The sequence below is a fragment of the Bufo gargarizans genome, chromosome 8, assembly GCF_014858855.1.
Source record: "Bufo gargarizans isolate SCDJY-AF-19 chromosome 8, ASM1485885v1, whole genome shotgun sequence".
In the NCBI taxonomy this organism is placed as follows: Eukaryota; Metazoa; Chordata; class Amphibia; order Anura; family Bufonidae; genus Bufo; species Bufo gargarizans.
Window position 1 is genome coordinate 115,822,863 of NC_058087.1, and position 19,730 is coordinate 115,842,592.

The 19,730-nt window shown below is 40.1% G+C and overlaps 1 protein-coding gene across 1 annotated transcript in view; it reads right to left on the bottom strand.

Moving 5' to 3' along the window:
• Positions 1–19,730, bottom strand: part of SLC29A4 (solute carrier family 29 member 4) — an 889,038-nt gene that overhangs the window by 194,194 nt on the left and 675,114 nt on the right. Inside the window, exon 11 of the mRNA XM_044304489.1 lies at positions 11,086–11,118. Within this exon, the coding sequence (XP_044160424.1) occupies positions 11,086–11,118 (33 nt within the window). The remainder of the gene's footprint in view (positions 1–11,085; positions 11,119–19,730) is intronic.

The window sequence follows — 19,730 nt, forward strand, 5'->3', positions numbered from 1 at the left end:
CATAGGAAGAGTTGTGCCAGCCATCAGACGACACTCAAACATTTCACTTACCAATGCCCCTGAAACTCTTCTTGGGATGATTAGAAACAAACGAGAGCTATTCACATCAGCAGATAAAGCTTGTATGTGGTTCCCTTCTTGGACAGGTTGGGGAATTGAGTTAGCAAATAAATTAAACAAATATGCCAGTATAATGGATGGAATTATTAATGAGACCACAAGTTTAATCCATGCCCTTAATGAGGAACTGGCGCAAATCAGGAAAGTGGCTCTCCAAAATAGGATGGCCTTAGACTACCTCCTAGCTATAGAGGGTGGGACTTGTGCTGTCATAGGAGAGGAATTCTGCACCTGGGTTGAAGATTCACATGATCCCATAGAGGCCCACATGAATAAGGTAAAGGATTTGCAATAAGAGGCTAGAGACATAGCCAAAGAAGGATGGAACCCCTTCTCTTGGATGGGGTCCATAGGTGTCTGGTTCAACAATATGATCTCTGATTTGCTGAAGCCCATAGGCTTGGTTTTTATATTGCTAATGCTTGGAAATTACTAATGTTGTTTATTTCTCGTTGCAGTAGGGGAAATCCCCTCCCATGAAAATAGATGATGCAACAGCCCTGAATACGACAGTCTGAAGCTTCTGTGCTGCAATGTATCCCTAGTTGCTGTTGTCATCCACTTAGATAGTGTGTGCCTGTTTGCCGTATGTGGTTTTAATAAAAATGTATATATGTTTAGTCAAATGACAACTACTAGACAGACTGGAATTGATTCTTGCATCGCATGGTCTATGCAGCTTATCTGTATACTCTGTGACGTACGGTCTGTCTAAGGGTCATTTGTTTGTTCAGGCAGGTTAGTAATTAGCAACACACACATGATACAATGAAGCCTTCAGAACAAAACGTCTACCACGTGAAGACATTCTTCAGCACCCACAGAAAATTGAAAAGAGAAGGGAAATGTTAAAGAAATTATCCATCTTTTCTGAAAGTGGATATTATAAAGGATTTTATGTTTCCATTTCTCTGTGTGCGCAATAGAAAATGTCGACAGCTTACAACTGAAAAAACAAGATGACATGAGCAAAAACTATAGAAGTTTAGCCGTGTGTGTTAAGATAAGATAAGTGTATGTACGTGCTAATAACCAAATATGCATTTCTTGCCAATAAACCTAAGGGCTCATGCACATTCCTGCTGAGAGCAGGAGCGCACGGCGTCATTGGTTGCTATGACGCCGTGCTCTCCCTGCTGCCGCCGCAATACAGTGATACACTGGTATGATCTATACCAGTGTATTACCGTACTGTGGCAGCAGCAGGGAGCGCACGGCGTCATAGCAACCAATGACGCCGTGCGCTCCTGCTCTCAGCAGGAATCCAGTCCGTGGTTCCACGGACCGCTCACGGCCATCAAACACGGCCATGTGCATTCGGCCTAACTCAGCAGTTAAACACATTCTTTGAAAAGCAAAACTTGTAAAATACTAACCAATCAATAGATGGATTCAGTTCTAACCAATTAGAAGTATTATTTGTGTACCAATCCAAAGCCATTATTAAAATTAAACTTTGTTGATTATAGTCAACAGGCCAATCCACCTGTCTGACTTAGAAAATATATTTGCAGCAAATATTATTTTGGGCTGCATTTTGTCCAAGACTTGTCCATTTGAGTGCATGGGTCTGTGAGAAAAATGCACACCACATGGATGACATGTGTGGTCAATAAAAAAAAAATTGTTTTTTTTGCACATGTAATGCCAGTGTTCAGTTCATGTGCTGTCCATCCTACAATCGGTATAAAAGAAGAAAGAGGGTTTGAGGGTTAGTCGGATCTGATGGAAACAGGGTGGATTTAAATCACTAGTCAGTAAGGCTTGATTTAAATCATAGTTTTCTACATAAAGACTAATTCTTGCTGGTATAACTTATAATATGTAAGTAGATGAAGATTTTTAGAATAACAACTTTTCATATTAGTTTGATTAGGTTGATTCTGTTTTCATAGGTTTGTAGAAGTTAGGATTAAGGTCTTTTTCTCAACTCTGTTCATGTTGTAACATTTTTGCTGTGAAAAAGAGGCATGTGATCTCTGCTGAGTCAAATTCAGTTTTCAGAACTGCAAAAGTAAACTAAGCATCTGTAATAATATCTTGTAGGCAGATAAACTGCCCAATCATCTTACAAAAACCTCTGGAAGAGCATGACATTGTGAATGGATTAATGGAATTTATTTACCCAAAAAATTAAACATATACAGCCTAAGGCTACTTTCACACTAGCGTTCGGCTGTCCGCTTGTGAGCTCCGTTTGAAGGGGCTCACAAGCGGACCCGAACGCTTCCGTCCAGCCCCAATGCATTCTAAGTGGACGCGGATCCGCTCAGAATGCATCAGTCTGGCGGCGTTCAGCCTCCGCTCCGCTCAGCAGGCAGACACCTGAATGCTGCTTGCGTCCCCCATGGGGTCCCCCATTGACTTTCAATGTAAAAGTCTGGACGGATCCGTTCAGGCTAATTTCACACTTGAGGGACATGAACATGTGGAGTCAGTGTGGGTAGAGATACATGGAGCTAAAAACAACAATAAATTACTAATAGGAGTTTACTATAAACCACCTAATATACCAGAGTCCACAGAAAATCTACTAATAAACGAGATCGACGAGGCGGCAAATCATAATGAGGTGGTTATTATGGGGGACTTCAACTACCCAGATATAGACTGTGAAACTGAAACTTGTATATCTCATAAGGGAAACAGGTTCTTGGCAATAACCAAAGACAATTACCTCTCCCAACTGGTTCAGGTTCCGACTAGAGGGACGGCCATACTGGACTTATTATTAACCAATAGGCCGGACAGAACAACAGACGTGCAGGTTGGGGGACACCTGGGAAATAGTGACCACAAAGTAATAACCTTCCAATTATCATTCAAAAGAGCGTTTCTAGAGGGAGGAACAAAAATACCAAACTTCAAAAAAGCTAAATTTAGCCAACTAAGAGAGGCCATAGGCCAAACTAACTGGGACAAAGTCCTCAAAAATAAAAATACAGCCACAAAATGGGATATCTTTAAAAACATCCTAAAATCTCATTGTGACAGGTACACACCGTATGGTAATAAAAGGTTAAGGAACAAAAATAAACCAATGTGGATAAATAGAACTGTAAAGAAAGCAATAAATGACAAAAAGAAAGCATATAATTCACTGAAACAGGAGGGGAGCACGGAAGCACTGAAAAACTATAAGGAAAAAAATAGAACATGTAAAAAACAAATAAAAGCGGCCAAACTAGAGACCGAGAGATTAATTGCCAAAGAGAGTAAAACTAACCCTAAAATGTTCTTCAATTATATAAATGTTAAAAAGTATAAATGAAGGAAAATAAATTGTCAGATGACATGCAGAATGCAAAAATAAATTTCCCATTAAAAGTGTCCTGTCTGACCCAGGAAGAAGTACATCAGCGACTTAAAAAGATTAAAATAGACAAATCGCCAGGACCGGATGACATACACCCCCGTATCCTAAAGGAATTAAGTAATGTCATAGCCAGACCCTTATTTCTGATATTTGCAGACTCTATACTGACAGGGAATGTCCCACAGGATTGGCGCATGCATATGTGGTTCCAATATTCAAAAAGGGGCCAAAAACAGACCCTGGAAACTATAGGCCGGTAAGTTTAACATCTGTTGTGGGTAAACTGTTTGAAGGTTTTCTGAGAGATGCTATATTAGAGCATCTCAACGGAAATAAGCAAATAGCGCCATATCAGCATGGCTTCGTGAGGGATCGGTCATGTCAGACTAATTTAATCAGTTTCTATGAGGAGGTAAGTTCTAGACTTGACAGCGGCGAATCAATGGATGTCGTATATCTGGACTTCTCCAAAGCATTTGACACTGTACCACATAAAAGGTTAGTATATAAAATGAGAATGCTCAGACTGGGAGAAAACATCTGTATGTGGGTAAGTAACTGCCTCAGTGATAGAAAACAGAGGGTGGTTATTAACGGTACACACTCAGATTGGGTCACTGTCACTAGTGGAGTACCTCAGGGGTCAGTATTGGGCCCTATTCTCTTCAATATATTTATTAATGATCTTGTAGAAGGCTTGCATAGTAAAGTATCAATTTTCGCAGATGACACTAAACTGTGTAAAGTAATTTACACTGATGAGGACAGTATACTATTACAGAGGGATCTGGATAGATTGGAGGCTTGGGCAGATAAGTGGCAGATGAGGTTTAACACTGATTAATGTAAAGTTATGCACATGGGAAGGAATGATGCAAGTCACCCGTACATACTAAATGGTAAAACACTCGGTAACACTGACATGGAAAAGGACCTAGGAATTTTAATAAACAGCAAACTAAGCTGCAAAAACCAGTGTCAGGCAGCTGCTGCCAAGGCCAACAAGATAATGGGTTGCATCAGAAGGGGCATAGATTCCCGTGATAAGAACATAGTCCTACCACTTTACAAATCGCTAGTCAGACCACACATGGAGTACTGTGTACAGTTCTGGGCTCCTGTAAACAAGGCAGACATAGCAGAGCTGGAGAAGGTCCAGAGGAGGGCAACTAAAGTAATAACTGGAATGGGGCAACTACAGTACCCTGAAAGATTATCAAAATTAGGGTTATTCACTTTAGAAAAAAGACGACTGAGGGGAGATCTAATTAATATGTATAAATATATCAGGGGTCAGTACAGAGATCTATCCCATCATCTATTTATCCCCAGGACTGTGACTGTGACGAGGGGACATCCTCTGCGTCTGGAGGAAAGAAGGTTTGTACACAAACATAGAAAAGGATTCTTTACGGTAAGAGCAGTCAGACTATGGAACTCTCTGCCTGAGGAGGTGGTGATGGTGAGTACAATAAAGGAATTTAAGAGGGGCCTGGACGTATTTCTGGAGCTTAATAATATTACAGGCTATAGCTACTAGAGAGGGGTCGTTGATCCAGGGAGTTATTCTGATTGCCTGATTGGAGTCAGGAAGGAAGTTTTTTTTTTTTTTTTTGCCTTCCTGTGGATCAACTTGCAGGATAACAGGCCGAACTGGATGGACAAATGTCTTTTTTCGGCCTTATGTACTATGTTACTATGTTACTATGCTACTTAGACATTTTTTTGACAATATAATGCAGACGGATCCGTTCTGAACGGAGCCACCGTCTGCATTATATAGGCGGATCCGTTCAGAACGCATCTGCTCGAACGCTAGTGTGAAAGTAGCCTTATTTTACATAATTTAAAAACTAATCTTTATTTCATGATGGAATAACCTTTGGATGGTAATATATTTTCCTCAAAAAGCATTTTACATAAAATAAAATCCGATTTATTTCTTTTTTTTTTTAGTTTTTTTAAATCATTGATATGGAAATGACTCCAGTGAATCTGAAAAACTTAAAGAGCCAGGGGGTTGTAGGAGTAATTGTGGAGAAGGAAAAATGGTGGATAGGCTGATCAAGGGTTTGTCAAGCAGACTAGTGTGTCCGCATGTGTAGGATAAGTGGGGTAGAAGGAAATAGGAGGATTGGTGGGTGTTGGTCGCCTATTCCTGGAAACCCGTTGCGAGCACCAATAGTGATTGGTAGGGATAAAGTAATTTTGGTATAAGATATACTGGTATAAAATATGCTAATATAAAATAGTACACTGGATGTCGGGTGTCTACGTATCTAGGGGACCGTTAACCGTAAGATCAAACAAGCTAATGTGTAGCGGGTGGATAGAGCAAACAAGTAAAAGCATATGGGTAAAATTTGTATAAAAATATACATGTATCATATAAATACTAGGGTGAGTCTCTGTAGCCGATGCGTGTCAGTCTGGAATGCAGCGTGACTCCGTGCGCATGCCCAGTAGCGCTTCTCCCAGGAATGACTCGGCGGCCTGTGCGCTGGTCTGGAAGTTGGATTTCCATGGTGGTGCGTTCCAAGCTTTTTCCAGCTCAGTTTATTCTGTGTTTCTCGGGGTAATGTTTTTTTTTTTTTATTATTCGTTAATGGCACATGCAAAAGAACCTCTTGCATAAAAAAAGTCATTGTGATGTCTTTTCATTGTTTTGTTTAAAAAATAAAGAATAAAAATAGGAATAAAATAATAAAATAAATGAAATAAATTAAATGACCTGAGGGTGGATATATTATTATTTGCATCGCTATTCTCATTTTCATATTGTTCATATTTTTAGTTATATTTGGATATATGGGGTTTTTGTCTTCATGTGGAAATGCAGCTATTGGTCATGGGGTCTAAACATATTATAATAGATTTATGCTATAATAGAGAGGGATATATAGTAGTAGGATATAGTGTAGGATCGGGGTCTGATGTGGAGATGCAGCTGTTGGTCATGGGGTCTAGACATATTATAATAGAGATATGCTATAATAGAGATATGTAGAGGGTTATATAATAGGATCGGGGTCTAATGTGATGTCGGAGGGTTAGGTTGGGGGACTTGGATTCTATCTGTATTGTTGGACATCATGACCAAGGGTCTAATGTACTTTATTATTTGGTGTGCATTTCCCTCAATGAAAGACCAGCTATAAAAGGAGAAGAGAACAACAATAAATAAAAAAAATCCAAATCAATACCCCACAAACCTGCACCAGAGAACCTAAACAGCAATCAGAAAAGAGCATTAAAAAGCCTAAAAATAACACAAATATTATTATAAAAAATGCCGACAAAGGAGGAGGGATAGTCGTCCTCGTCACTAGCCAATATTTAAAAGAAGCCCAAAGAATCCTATCAGACGTAAACTACTACAGACCTCTCACAGAAGATCCCACTAAAAATTATAGGACCCAACTTCATGACCTTATAGATCAGGAATCGTCTCTAGGAATCCTACATAAAAAAGAACAAAAATACCTAAAAATAACACATCCAGCCACTGCACGCTTTTACTTTCTCCCCAAAATAAAAAAATCCATGAAAGACCCCCCTGGTAGACCTATAATTTCGGGCATAGACTCCCTAACTTCTAATTTATCTGAATACATTGATGGCATCCTCCAAAGATATGTGTTTACCCTACCATCTCACTTGAAAGATTCAGCACATCTCATCCAGAGCCTTAGATATGTAACTTGGCAGGATGATTTCATTTGGGCCACGCTATATGTAACATCACTCTATAGCAGGCATCCTCAAACTGCGGCACTCCAGCTGTTGTCAAACTACAACTCCCACAATGCCCTGCTGTAGGCCGATACCTGTAGGCTGTTCAGGCATGCTGGGAGTTGTAGTTTTGTCACAGCTGGAGGGCCGCAGTTTGAGGATGCCTGCTCTATAGCAACATCATACACTCATTAGGCCTGAAATCCACTAAAATATTTCTAGACGCCGATACCATCATGTCACCCACACAAAAAGATTTCATCCTCAGATCTATAGAGTTCATGCTATGCCACAACTACTTTATCTACAAAGAGAAATTTTATATCCAAACAAAAGGAACAGCAATTGGCACTAAATTTGCACCATCATATGCAAATCTGTTTATGGGTGCTTTTGAGGACCAACATGGCCTACTAAAACACCCCAACATCAAATTTTATAAAAGATATATTGATGACATCATCTTCACTTGGCAGGGAAACAATTATGACCTTAGAACATTTATCGACACACTCAATAAAAATGATTGGAACCTAAACCTAACACTAGAGTCCAACCCAAAAAATGCAGTTTTCCTAGACCTTCATCTCAACAGTAAAGATAACATTATTTCCACCAGCACACACTTAAAAAATGTAGACGCAAATAGCTTTTTAGATTTCAACAATTGTCACTACCATAAATGGAAAACTAACATACCTTTTAGCCAGATAAAATGAATAAAACGCAGCTGTACAAACACTGACACTATGAAAATACAACTAGAGACCCCGAGCAAAAGGTTCATAGAAAAGGGATATCCCCCACTGCTCATTAAGGACTCAAAAAAGAAAATTTCACAAATAGACCAGAAACAGAGTCTCCCACCCAAAGCAAAAGACACAAAACAGAAAGAAACCCCTTCAGACCCGGTCTAATAACAAGGTACAATCAAAACCACCAAACAATCAGACAGATTTTAACAAAACACTGGTCTGTATTACTAAAAGACCCTATATTAGGCAAAGAAATACCAAAAATGCCCAAACTTACCTTTCGGAGAGCGAAAACCCCAAAAAATATTCTGGCCCCATCATGCCCGAAAAAACAAGGCCTCAAAAAAACAGAACAGACAAACAAAAAACCACCAGAATTTAAGGGCTTCTCTAAATGAGGCACAAAAAATGCTAATGTTGCCAAATGATAAAAACAGCAGAAAGGGAAATTAAAATGTCACACCCCATAGGGAAATTTATATTCCAACAATCAATGACATGCGCAAAAATATTATCCATTTGCTTCAATGCCCTTGCAACCTATATAATGTAGGCCGCACCACTCAAACCCTTAGAGAGCGGATGAACGAGCACAGATCAAACATAAAAAGAAAAAATCTAACACATAGTGTATCTTGCCATTTTTCCTTGCTACATCAGGGCAATCCCTGGGATCTTAAAGTAATTCCATTGGAACAATCCCCCTCCTTCCAACAACCTTGTTGGAAGGAGATGTTCTGGATATATCAGCTCAATACCCTCACCCCATTTGGTTTGAACGAAACACTTGAACACGCCAATTACTAAACACCCACACTGCAGTTACAATCAGTTAGAATTCAGATCTCAACAAGATGTCACTCCTTGCTATATTCTCACCAATCTCCCCTTCTCCCCTATACCCCTATACATATATATATATATATATATATATATATATATAGATTATATATTCTATATACACTTCTATGTGTTTATTGTATGCATACATACATAAGATATCTTACATATCCTTTTTTAGATGCTATATATATGCATGTGTATATATATATATATATATATATATATATATATATATTAGGATTCATCACTTTACTACTTGGAGTGCCGCTCATTTTTCTTGTTATTTTCAATAGGGAAATCATTCCATTCCCTCTGAGACGTGCACCCGCTTTTTCCTTGTTGAGCCAGTGCCGCCTTTTTTCTTTATATATATATATATATATATATATATATATATATCAACAGAAGAGAGCTGGTACTGTTTAATACCCAATAAAATAAATCTTTATTTAGACATAAAAACATAGACAAAAATACATAGATGTAGAGACCATGTAGAGTGCCTGCAGAGAACAGTCCACAACAAACACTATGGTCACAGATGGCAGATACTTTAGTATTCTACAATTATCGTGTGAAATTCTGCATGTAAAATATATCTAGGCCAGCATATACTTATATAAGCTGTCTCTAGCTGTAAATGCAGTTATCTCTCACTACATGAGTTATCTCTCATTATATAAGTATATGCTCTCCCATTCTTGTCTAATACAGGCCTCTAACTGTTCAATCGTCTTGGGCCTTCTTTGTTGCACCTTCCTCTTTATGATGCGCCAAATGTTCTCTATAGGTGAAAGATCTGGACTGCAGACTGGCCATTTCAGTACCCGGATCCTTCTCCTACGCAGCCATGATGTTGTGATTGATGCAGAATGTGGTCTGGCATTATCTTGTTGAAAAATGCAGGGTCTTCCCTGAAAGAGATGACGTCTGGATGGGAGCATATGTTGTTCTAGAACCTGAATATATTTTTCTGCATTGATGGTGCCTTTCCAGACATGCAAGCTGCCCATGCCACACGCAATCATGCAACCCTATACCATCAGAGAGGTGCTGATAGCATTCTTTAGAAATGTTGGCCCATATTGATAGGATAGCATCTTGCAGTTGATGGAAATTTGAGGGATGCACATCCAGGGCACGAAGCTCCCGTTCCACCACATCCCAAAGATGCTATATTGGGTTAAGATCTGGTGACTGTGGGGGCCATTTTAGTACAGCGAACTCATTGTCATGTTCAAGAAACCAATTTGAAATGATTCAAGCTTTGTGACATGGTGAATTATCCTGCTGGAAGTAGCCATCAGAGGAAGGATTACATGTTCTCACTCTGTTTATGCCTAATTCAGACTCTACCATTTGAATGTCTCAACAGAAATCGAGACTCATCAGACCAGGCAACATTTTTCCAGTCTTCAACAGTCCAGTTTTGGTGAGCTTGTGCAAATTGTAGAATCTTTTTCCTATTTGTAGTGGAGATGAGTAGTACTCGATGGGGTCTTCTGCTGTTGTAGCCCATCCGCCTCAAGGTTGTGCGTGCTGTGGCTTCACAAATGCTTTGCTGCATACCTCGGTTGTAACACACAGGACTGCTGCATACTGGATGTTTTTCCCTTTTCACACCATTCTTTGTAAACCCTAGAAATGGTTGTGCGTGAAAATCAAAGTGACTGAGCAGATTGTGAAATACTCAGACCGGCCCGTCTGGCACCAACAACCATGCCACGCTCAAAATTGCTTAAATCACCTTTCTTTCTCATTCTGACATTCAGTTTGGAGTTCAGGAGATTATCTTGACCAGGACCACAACCCTACTTGCATTGAGGCAACTGCATGTGATTGGTTGACTGGAGAATCGCATTAATGAGAAATAGAACAGGTTCTAATAATTCTTTAGGTGAGTGTATATACATATATATATTATATACTTTACATACATTTTTTAGAATACATCTTTTAGATACATTTGTTTGATACTTTTTAGATGCTTTTCTATATGTATTTTTATATACGAGTTAAAACTATATTTATTTATTTATTCATATATTTATCAATCTATTATAGTTTATTATGTCTCACCAATGGACATAGCACACCAAATAATAAAGTTCATTAGACCCTTGGTCATGATGTCCAACAATACAGAAAAAAATCCAAGTACCCCAACCTAACCCTCCAACACCACATTAGACCCCGATCCTATTATAATATGTCTAGACCCCATGAACAACAGCTGCATCTCCACATCAGACCCCGATCCTACTATATATCCTACTACTATATATCCCTCTCTATTATAATATGTTTAGACCCCATGACCAATAGCTGCATTTCCACATGAAGACAAAAACCCTATATATCCAAATATAACAATAAATATGAACAATATGAAAATGACAATGCAAATAATAATATATCCACCCTCAGGTCATTTATTTTATTTAATTTATCTTATTCATTTATTCCTATTTTTATTCTTTATTTTTTAAACAAAACAACGAAAAGACACCACAATGACTTTTTTATGCAAGAGGCTCTTTTACTTGCCCCACTAACGAATAAAAAAAGAAAAACATTACCCTGAGAAACACAGAATAAACTGAGACAGAACAACCTGGGAAATCGTATGAGCCGGAAAAAGACCTTCCGTTCCAGCTTGGAACACACCACCATGGAAATCCAACTTCCGGACCGGCGCACAGGCCGCCGAGCCGTTCCTGGGAGAAGCGCTACTGGGCATGCACACGGAATCTCGCTGCATTCCAGACTGACACGAATCGGCTACAGAGACGCACCCTTCCGCTCATGCACACAAGCGGGCATTTCCGCTTCCAGAAGGCAGAGAAATTCGGCACTTTAGTTTGGCGGTCTTTTTGTCATTACCTTCAGGGTATAAATACCCCACACCTACAGACAATATACCATTGCTCCTGATGAAGGGACGTGCCTATACTGAAACGCGTTGAGCCGGATATTTACCTTAATAAAGACAAGTGAACAGAAGCACCTTTGTGATTGGCTGCCTTCATCTTGTAAGATTCTAGAAGCGATCCAGGCTGGGGGGTGTTAGGTTTACAGGCGTATTATGATTATCCTGGTAAACCACTCCCCTCGTGAAGTAAGTAAAAAGTATACGATACTCTAGTATTTATATGATACATGAATCTTTGTATACAAATTTTACCCATATACTTTTACTTGTTTGCTCTATCCACCCGCTACACATTGGCTTGTTTGATCTTACGGTTAACGGTCCCCTAGATACGTAGCCACCCGACATCCAGTGTACTATTTTATATTATCGCAGCAAAGGAGAAGTGCTCACTAATAGTGTGGAGAGAGGATGCTCGACCGAACTGTTGTTACACCCGAGTGCTCGGCCGAATACTGTGGGTGCTCGAGTACAATTTAATACAATTAAAGTCAATGTAAGACCCGAGCATCAAACCAGGCACCCCCTGCTCTGAAGAAGAGAAGGTGTCTGGTTCACAAAAAAAGGTTAGAAATTGATGCAAACCCCATCAAAATGGTTTGAAAACAGCATTAAGAGGATGGCTGGATGCATCTTGGATTCCTGTTACCTACTACACAAAATAGACAACCACACAAAGGCTATATGCCAAAAGCCATAATGTGCAAGCCATCAATCCATCCATGAGACAGATAACAGGCTTAGTCAGGATACCTTACAATGGCAGTCTTGTGCACTATGAGACATTCCAAACCAGCTCTCATCTGACTAAGAGCCAGTAAGCCTTAAAGTTACTTCAGATATGTTGGATGGCTTGGGTGGACCTGCGCACTTAGATCAATATCATTTGGGAGACAAAAAGTTTTCTAATTGTCCTAACATAATATTCAACAACCTTTCTATACAGTTTTGTCATGTACAAACTAATTTGCATAAACATATGAGAAAGACATGCAAATCTGCCTTGTTTTTCAGCAGAAAAACCATTTGCATGGAAAATCCGTGATCTACACTACTCATGAACAGAGCCATCTATTGGTTTCATAGTCTTATGACAAGAGTAATAGTCTTGTCATAAGACTATGAAACCAGTAGATGGCGCTGTTAATATTGTTGGGGCGCTAGTAAGTGAGACACACTGCTCAACAGAATCCACACACCGTGTAGAACTCAGCCTATAATAGCCTGCGCTAACACTGAGGTGTATATCGGATTGCTGCTATCCTTTACACAGGGTGTTTCTGAAGACTATTGCCCTGCTTGTAATGACTCATGAACAGCGCCATCTATTGGTTTCATAGTCTTATGACAAGACTATGAATCCAATAGATGGCGCTGTTCATAAGTAGTGTAGATCGCAAATATTCTAATAGCAAATTTTTATCGCACATTTTCCATGCAAAAGGCTTCACTAATAATCTTTTCATAAGACTATGAAACCAATAGATGGCGCTGTTCATGACTCAACCAACCAACTATTGGTTTCATAGTCTTATGACAAGAGACTATTACTCTTGTCAAAAGACTATGAAACCAATAGATAACGCTGTTTATGTGTAGTGCAGATCGCAAATTTTCCATGCAAATGGTTTTACAGCTGAAAAACAAGGCATATTCTGCTCATTTGTATGTCTTTCCTATATGCCCATGTTTATGCAAATGAGTTTTTACATGACAAAACTGTATAGAAAGGTTATTGAATATTATGACAATCAGAAAACTTTTAGTTTCCCTAATGATATGTAGCTAGGTGCGCAGGTCCACCCAAGCCATCCAACATATCTGAAGTAACTTTGAGGCTTAGTGACTCTCAGTCAGATGAGGGCTGGTTTGGAATGTCTCATAGTGCAAAAACCTGCTATTGTAAGGTATGCTGACTAAGCCTGTTATCTGTCTCATAGATAGATTGATGACTTGCACATACGTGGCTTGTGGAATATAGCCGTTGTGTGGTTGTCTATTGTATGTCGTAAAGAATAGGAGTCCAAGACACATCCAGCCATCCTCTTAAAGGGCTTCTGTCAACCCACATTTAGCAATTTTCAGTATCGGACATTAGCTATTTGCTAATGTCAGTTGAGTCCATATATATCACTGTTACCTCTCTCTGTGCTGTAATTTCTTTAAAAATCATACTTTTATAATATGCTAGTTACTTCAGTACCAGCAAGTTGGATGGTTACTTGCTGGTAGCCGCCGCATCCTCGGACTATAAACACGCCCCTTCCTCCACTTGATAGACAGGGCCAATGAGCGCTCTCCTCCTCCCGCTGGCCCTGTCTGCCCATGAAATCCCGCGCCTGTGCCGTACCGGTCCTCATTCGGCACAGGCACACTGAGAGAAGGACGCTTGCTTGCCCGCTCCTTGTGGTGAAAAAAAGGTGATGTTTATTACACCCAAAAGCAATGCGGCATTTCAGCTCTTTCAATGGAGCCTTTGTCATGCTTGACAAAGGCTCCATTGAGAGAGCTGAAATGCCGCATTGCTTTTGGGTGTAATAAACATCACCATATTTTCACCGCAAGACCAGAGTGCTGCCCTCTTTTCATCATTTTTAGTTTACTGTTCCTGGTCCGGGAACCATGTGTGTGCGATATATATATATATACTTTCTCACCTAAAGAATTATTAGGAACACCTGTTCTATTTTTCATTAATGCGATTCTCTAGTCAACCAATCACATGGCAGTTGCTTCAATGCATGTAGGGTTGTGGTCCTGGTCAAGACAATCTCCTGAACTCCAAACTGAATGTCAGAATTGTAAAGAAAGGTGATTTAAGCAATTTTGAGCGTGGCATGGGGTACTTGGATTTTTTTCTGTATTGTTGGACATCATGACCAAGGGTCTAATGAACTTTATTATTTGGTGTGCTATGTCCATTGGTGAGACATAATAAACTATAATAGATTGATAAATATATGAATAAATAAATAAATAAATATAGTTTTAACTCGTATATAAAAATACATATAGAAAAGCATCTAAAAAGTATCAAACAAATATATCTAAAAGATGTATTCTAAAAAATTTATGTAAAGTATATAATATATATATGCATATACACTCACCTAAAGAATTATTAGAACCTGTTCTATTACTCATTAATGCGATTCTCCAGTCAACCAATCACATGCAGTTGCCTCAATGCAAGTAGGGTTGTGGTCCTGGTCAAGATAATCTCCTGAACTCCAAACTGAATGTCAGAATGAGAAAGAAAGGTGATTTAAGCAATTTTGAGCGTGGCATGGTTGTTGGTGCCAGACGGGCCGGTCTGAGTATTTCCCAATCTGCTCAGTTACTGGGATTTTCACGCACAACCATTTCTAGGATTTACAAAGAATGGTGTGAAAAGGGAAAAACATCCAGTATGCGGCAGTCCTGTGGGCGAAAATGCCTTGTTAATGCTAGAGGTCAGAGGAGAATGGTCCGACTGATTCAAGCTGATAGAAGAGCAACGTTGACTGAAATAACCACTCGTTACAACCGAGGTATGCAACAAAGCATTTGTGAAGCCACAACACGCACAACCTTGAGGCAAATGGTCTACAACAGCAGAAGACCCCACCGGGTACCACTCATCTCCACTACAAATAGGAAAAAGAGGCTGCAATTTGCACGAGCTCACTAAAATTGGACTGTTGAAGACTGGAAAAATGTTGCCTGGTCTGATGAGTCCGAATTTGGCGTAAACAGAATGAGAACATGTATCCATCATGCCTTGTTACCACTGTGCAGACTGGTGGTGGTGGTGTAATGGTGTGGGGGATGTTTTCTGGGAACACTTTAGGCCCCTTAGTGCCAATTTGCCATTGTTTAAATGCCACGGGCTACCTGAGCATTGTTTCTGACCATGTCCATCCCTTCATGACCACCATGTGCCCATCCCCTGATGGCTACTTCCAGCAGGATAATGCACCATGTCACAAAGCTTGAATCATTTCAAATTAGTTTCTTGAACATGACAATGAGTTCACTGTACTAAAATGGCCCCCACAGTCACCAGATCTCAACCCAATAGAGCATCTTTGTGATGTGGTAGAACGGGAGCTTCGTGCCCTGGATGTGCTTCCCTCAAATCTCCATCAACTGTAAGATACTATCCTATCAATATGGGGCAACATTTCAAAAGAATGCTATCAGCACCTTGTTGAATCAATGCCACGTAGAATTAAGGCAGTTCTGAAGGCAAAAGGGGGTCCAACACCGTATTAGTATGGTGTTCCTAATAATTCTTTAGGTGAGTGTATATATATATATATATATATATATATATGTATATATATACAGTACAGACCAAAAGTTTGGACACACCTTCTCATTTAAAGAGTTTTCTTTATTTTCATGACTATGAAAATTGTAGATTCCCACTGAAGGCATCAAAACTATGAATTAACACATGTGGAATTATATACATAACAAACAAGTGTGAAACAATGATAAATGTGTCATATTCTAGGTTCTTCAAAGTAGCCACCTTTTGCGTTGATTACTGCTTTGCACACTCTTAGCATTCTCTTGATGAGCTTCAAGAGGTAGTCACTTGAAATAGTTTTCACTTCACAGGTGTGCCCTGTCAGGTTTAATAAGTGGGATTTCTTGCCTTATAAATGGGGTTGGGACCATCAGTTGCGTTGAGGAGAAGTCAGGTGGATACACAGCTGATAGTCCTACTGAATAGACTGTTAGAACTTGTATTATAGCAAGAAAAAAGCAGCTAAGTAAAGAAAAGTGAGTGGCCATCATTACTTTAAGAAATGAAGGTCAGTCAGTCAGCCGAAAAATTGGGAAAACTTTGAAAGTAAGGGCTATTTGACCATGAAGGAGAGTGATGGGGTGCTGCGCCAGATGACCTGGCCTCCACAGTCACCGGACCTGAACCCAATCGAGATGGTTTGGGGTGAGCTGGACCGCAGAGTGAAGGCAAAAGGCCCAACAAGTGCTAAGCATCTCTGGGAACTCCTTCAAGACTGTTGGAAGACCATTTAAGGTGACTACCGCTTGAAGCTTATCAAGAGAATGCCAAGAGTGTGCAAAGCAGTAATCAAAGCAAAAGGTGGCTACTTTGAAGAACCTAGAATATGACATATTTTCTGTTGTTTCAGACTTGTTTGTTATGTATATAATTCCATATGTGTTAATTCATAGTTTTGATGCCTTCATAGTCTTGAAAATAAAGAAAACTCTTTGAATGAGAAGGTGTGTCCAAACTTTTGGTCTGTACTGTATATATATATATATATATATATATATGTGTGAAATAATATATATATATATATATATATACACACACACACATATATATATATATATATGTATATATATATATATATATATATATATATATGTATGTATATACAGTCCTGATCAAAAGTTTAAGACCACTTGAAAAATGGCAAAAAATCAAATTTAGCCTGGCTGGATCTTTACAAGGTTACAAGTAGAGCGCTTTAACATGCAACAAGAAGAAATGGGAGTGAGACAAAACACTTTTTGAGCATTCAATTTAATTAAAACAATGAATAAACTGAAACAGGCTGTTTTTCAGCTGATCAAAAGTTTAGGACCACACCTCCCAAAAAAAACTAAACCCCCCAAAACAGAAATCTAACGTCCAAACATGAACTTAGTAATAAGTAGCTCCGCCGTTATTGTTTATCACTTCAAAAATTCGTTTCGGCATGCTTGATGCAAGCGTTTCCATGAGGTGAGTGGGAACATTTTTCCAAGTGGTGAAGACGGCCGCACGAAGGCCATCTACTGTCTTGAACTGTTCAGAAGCAAAAAAAACAAAAAATATATATAGTGGCAATTCTGGAGGAGCTGCCAAACCCCTGACACTGTGGCGTGTCTTCAATTGGGGGAGCAGCCCGACCGCATGTGGACCGCAATAATCGACTAACCCCAGCAAAATATGTATACAATGGAGGATATCGGCGCGGTCCACATGCACCACAAGAGCAAACTACACAGAATGTAGCACTCATATAATACACGGAGAGAAAAAATGCACCAAACAGATATAACACTGACTATGCTGGCAAGACATTAGTAAAGGTATTAAAGCTGAGACTTTTGCCAATATGTTCCAGTCATGGAGATATCGGAGCCCAACATGCACCACGTCACGGTTCTCAGCATGGCAAGGGGTCCTAACCGCTGCTCTAACTGTGATGTGAACACGGTCTAAAGGTGATGTAGTTCAGCCCGCAGGTGATGTAGTTCTGGTGTGGGTGTGGCTCGCGGCCTGGTTCCATTCACATAGTACTACTCAGTATCTTTTTGTTTTTTTTGCTTCTGACTTGTTAGATTTGAGTGCGTTTGCCCTACTTGGCATTCTAACACTTTTTTGCACCTGGTAACCTCCATCACATGGTCTGGTGTGGGTGTGGCTCGCGGCCTGGTTCCATTCACATAGTACTACTCAGTATCCATGCTGGGCATTTGTGGGGGAGCTTGGCTGTGGGCTGAACTACATCACCTTTAGACCGTGTTCACACCACAGTTAGAGCAGCGGTTAGGACCCCTTGCCATGCTGAGAACCATGACGTGGTGCATGTTGGGCTCCGATATCTCCATGACTGGAACATATTGGCAAAAGTCTCAGCTTTTAATACCTTTACTAATGTCTTGCCAGCATAGTCAGTGTTATATCTTTTTGGTGCATTTTTTCTCTCCATGTATTATATGATTGCTACATTCTGTGTAGTTTGCTCTTGTGGTGCATGTGGACCGCGCCGATATCCTCCATTGTATGCATATTTTGCTGGGGTTAGTCGATTATTGCGGTCCACATGCGGTCGGGCTGCTCCCCCAATTGAAGACACGCCACAGTGTCAGGGGTTTGGCAGCTCCTCCAGAATTGCCACTATATATTTTTTGTTTTTTTTTGCTTCTGACTTGTTAGATTTGAGTGCGTTTGCCCTACTTGGCATTCTAACACTTTTTTGCACCTGGTAACCTCCATCACATGGTCTGGTGTGGGTGTGGCTCGCGGCCTGGTTCCATTCACATAGTACTACTCAGTATCCATGCTGGGCATTTGTGGGGGAGCTTGGCTGCGGGCTGAACTACATCACCTTTAGACCGTGTTCACACCACAGTTAGAGCAGCGGTTAGGACCCCTTGCCATGCTGAGAACCGTGACGTGGTGCATGTTGGGCTCCAATTTCTCCATGACTGGAACATATTGGCAAAAGTCTCAGCTTTTAATACCTTTACTAATGTCTTGCCAGCATAGTCAGTGTTATATCTGTTTGGTGCATTTTTTCTCTCCATGTATTATGTATTGAACTGTTGTCCATTTTTGTAAACTTCCCTTGCCATCCATCCCCAAAGGTTGTCAATTGGATTTAGATCAGGGGAACACGCAGAATGGGCCAAAAGAGTGATGTTATTCTCCTGGAAGAAGTCCCTTGTCCTGTGGGCATTGTGTACTATAGGGTTGTCCTGTTGAAAAATCCAGTCGTTACCACACAGACAAGAGCCCTCAGTCATGAGGAATGCGCTCTGCAACATCTGGACATACCCGTGGCCGTTTGACGCCCCTGCACTTCCTGAAGCTCCATTGTTCCACTGAAGGAAAAAGCACCCCAGACCATTATGGCGCCCCCTCCACTGTGGCGCGTAGAAAACATCTTAGGTGGAATCTGCTTGTGATGCCAGTAATGTTGGAAACCATCAGGACCATCAAGGTTACATTTTTTCTCATCAGAGAAAAAACTTTATTCCACCTTTGAATGTCCCATGTTTGGTGCTCTCTTGCAAAGTCCAAACGAGCAGTTCTGTGGCGTTCAAGGAGACGAGGTCTTTGAAGACATTTTTTTTGTTTTTGAAGCCCTTCAGTCTCAGATGCCATCTGATGGTTATGGGGCTGCAGTCAGCACCAGTAAGGTCCTTAATTTGGGTCGAAGATCGTCCAATGTCTTGACGGACAGCCAATTGGATCCTCCGGCTCAGTGCTGATGAAATTTTTTGGGGTCTTCCACTTGAC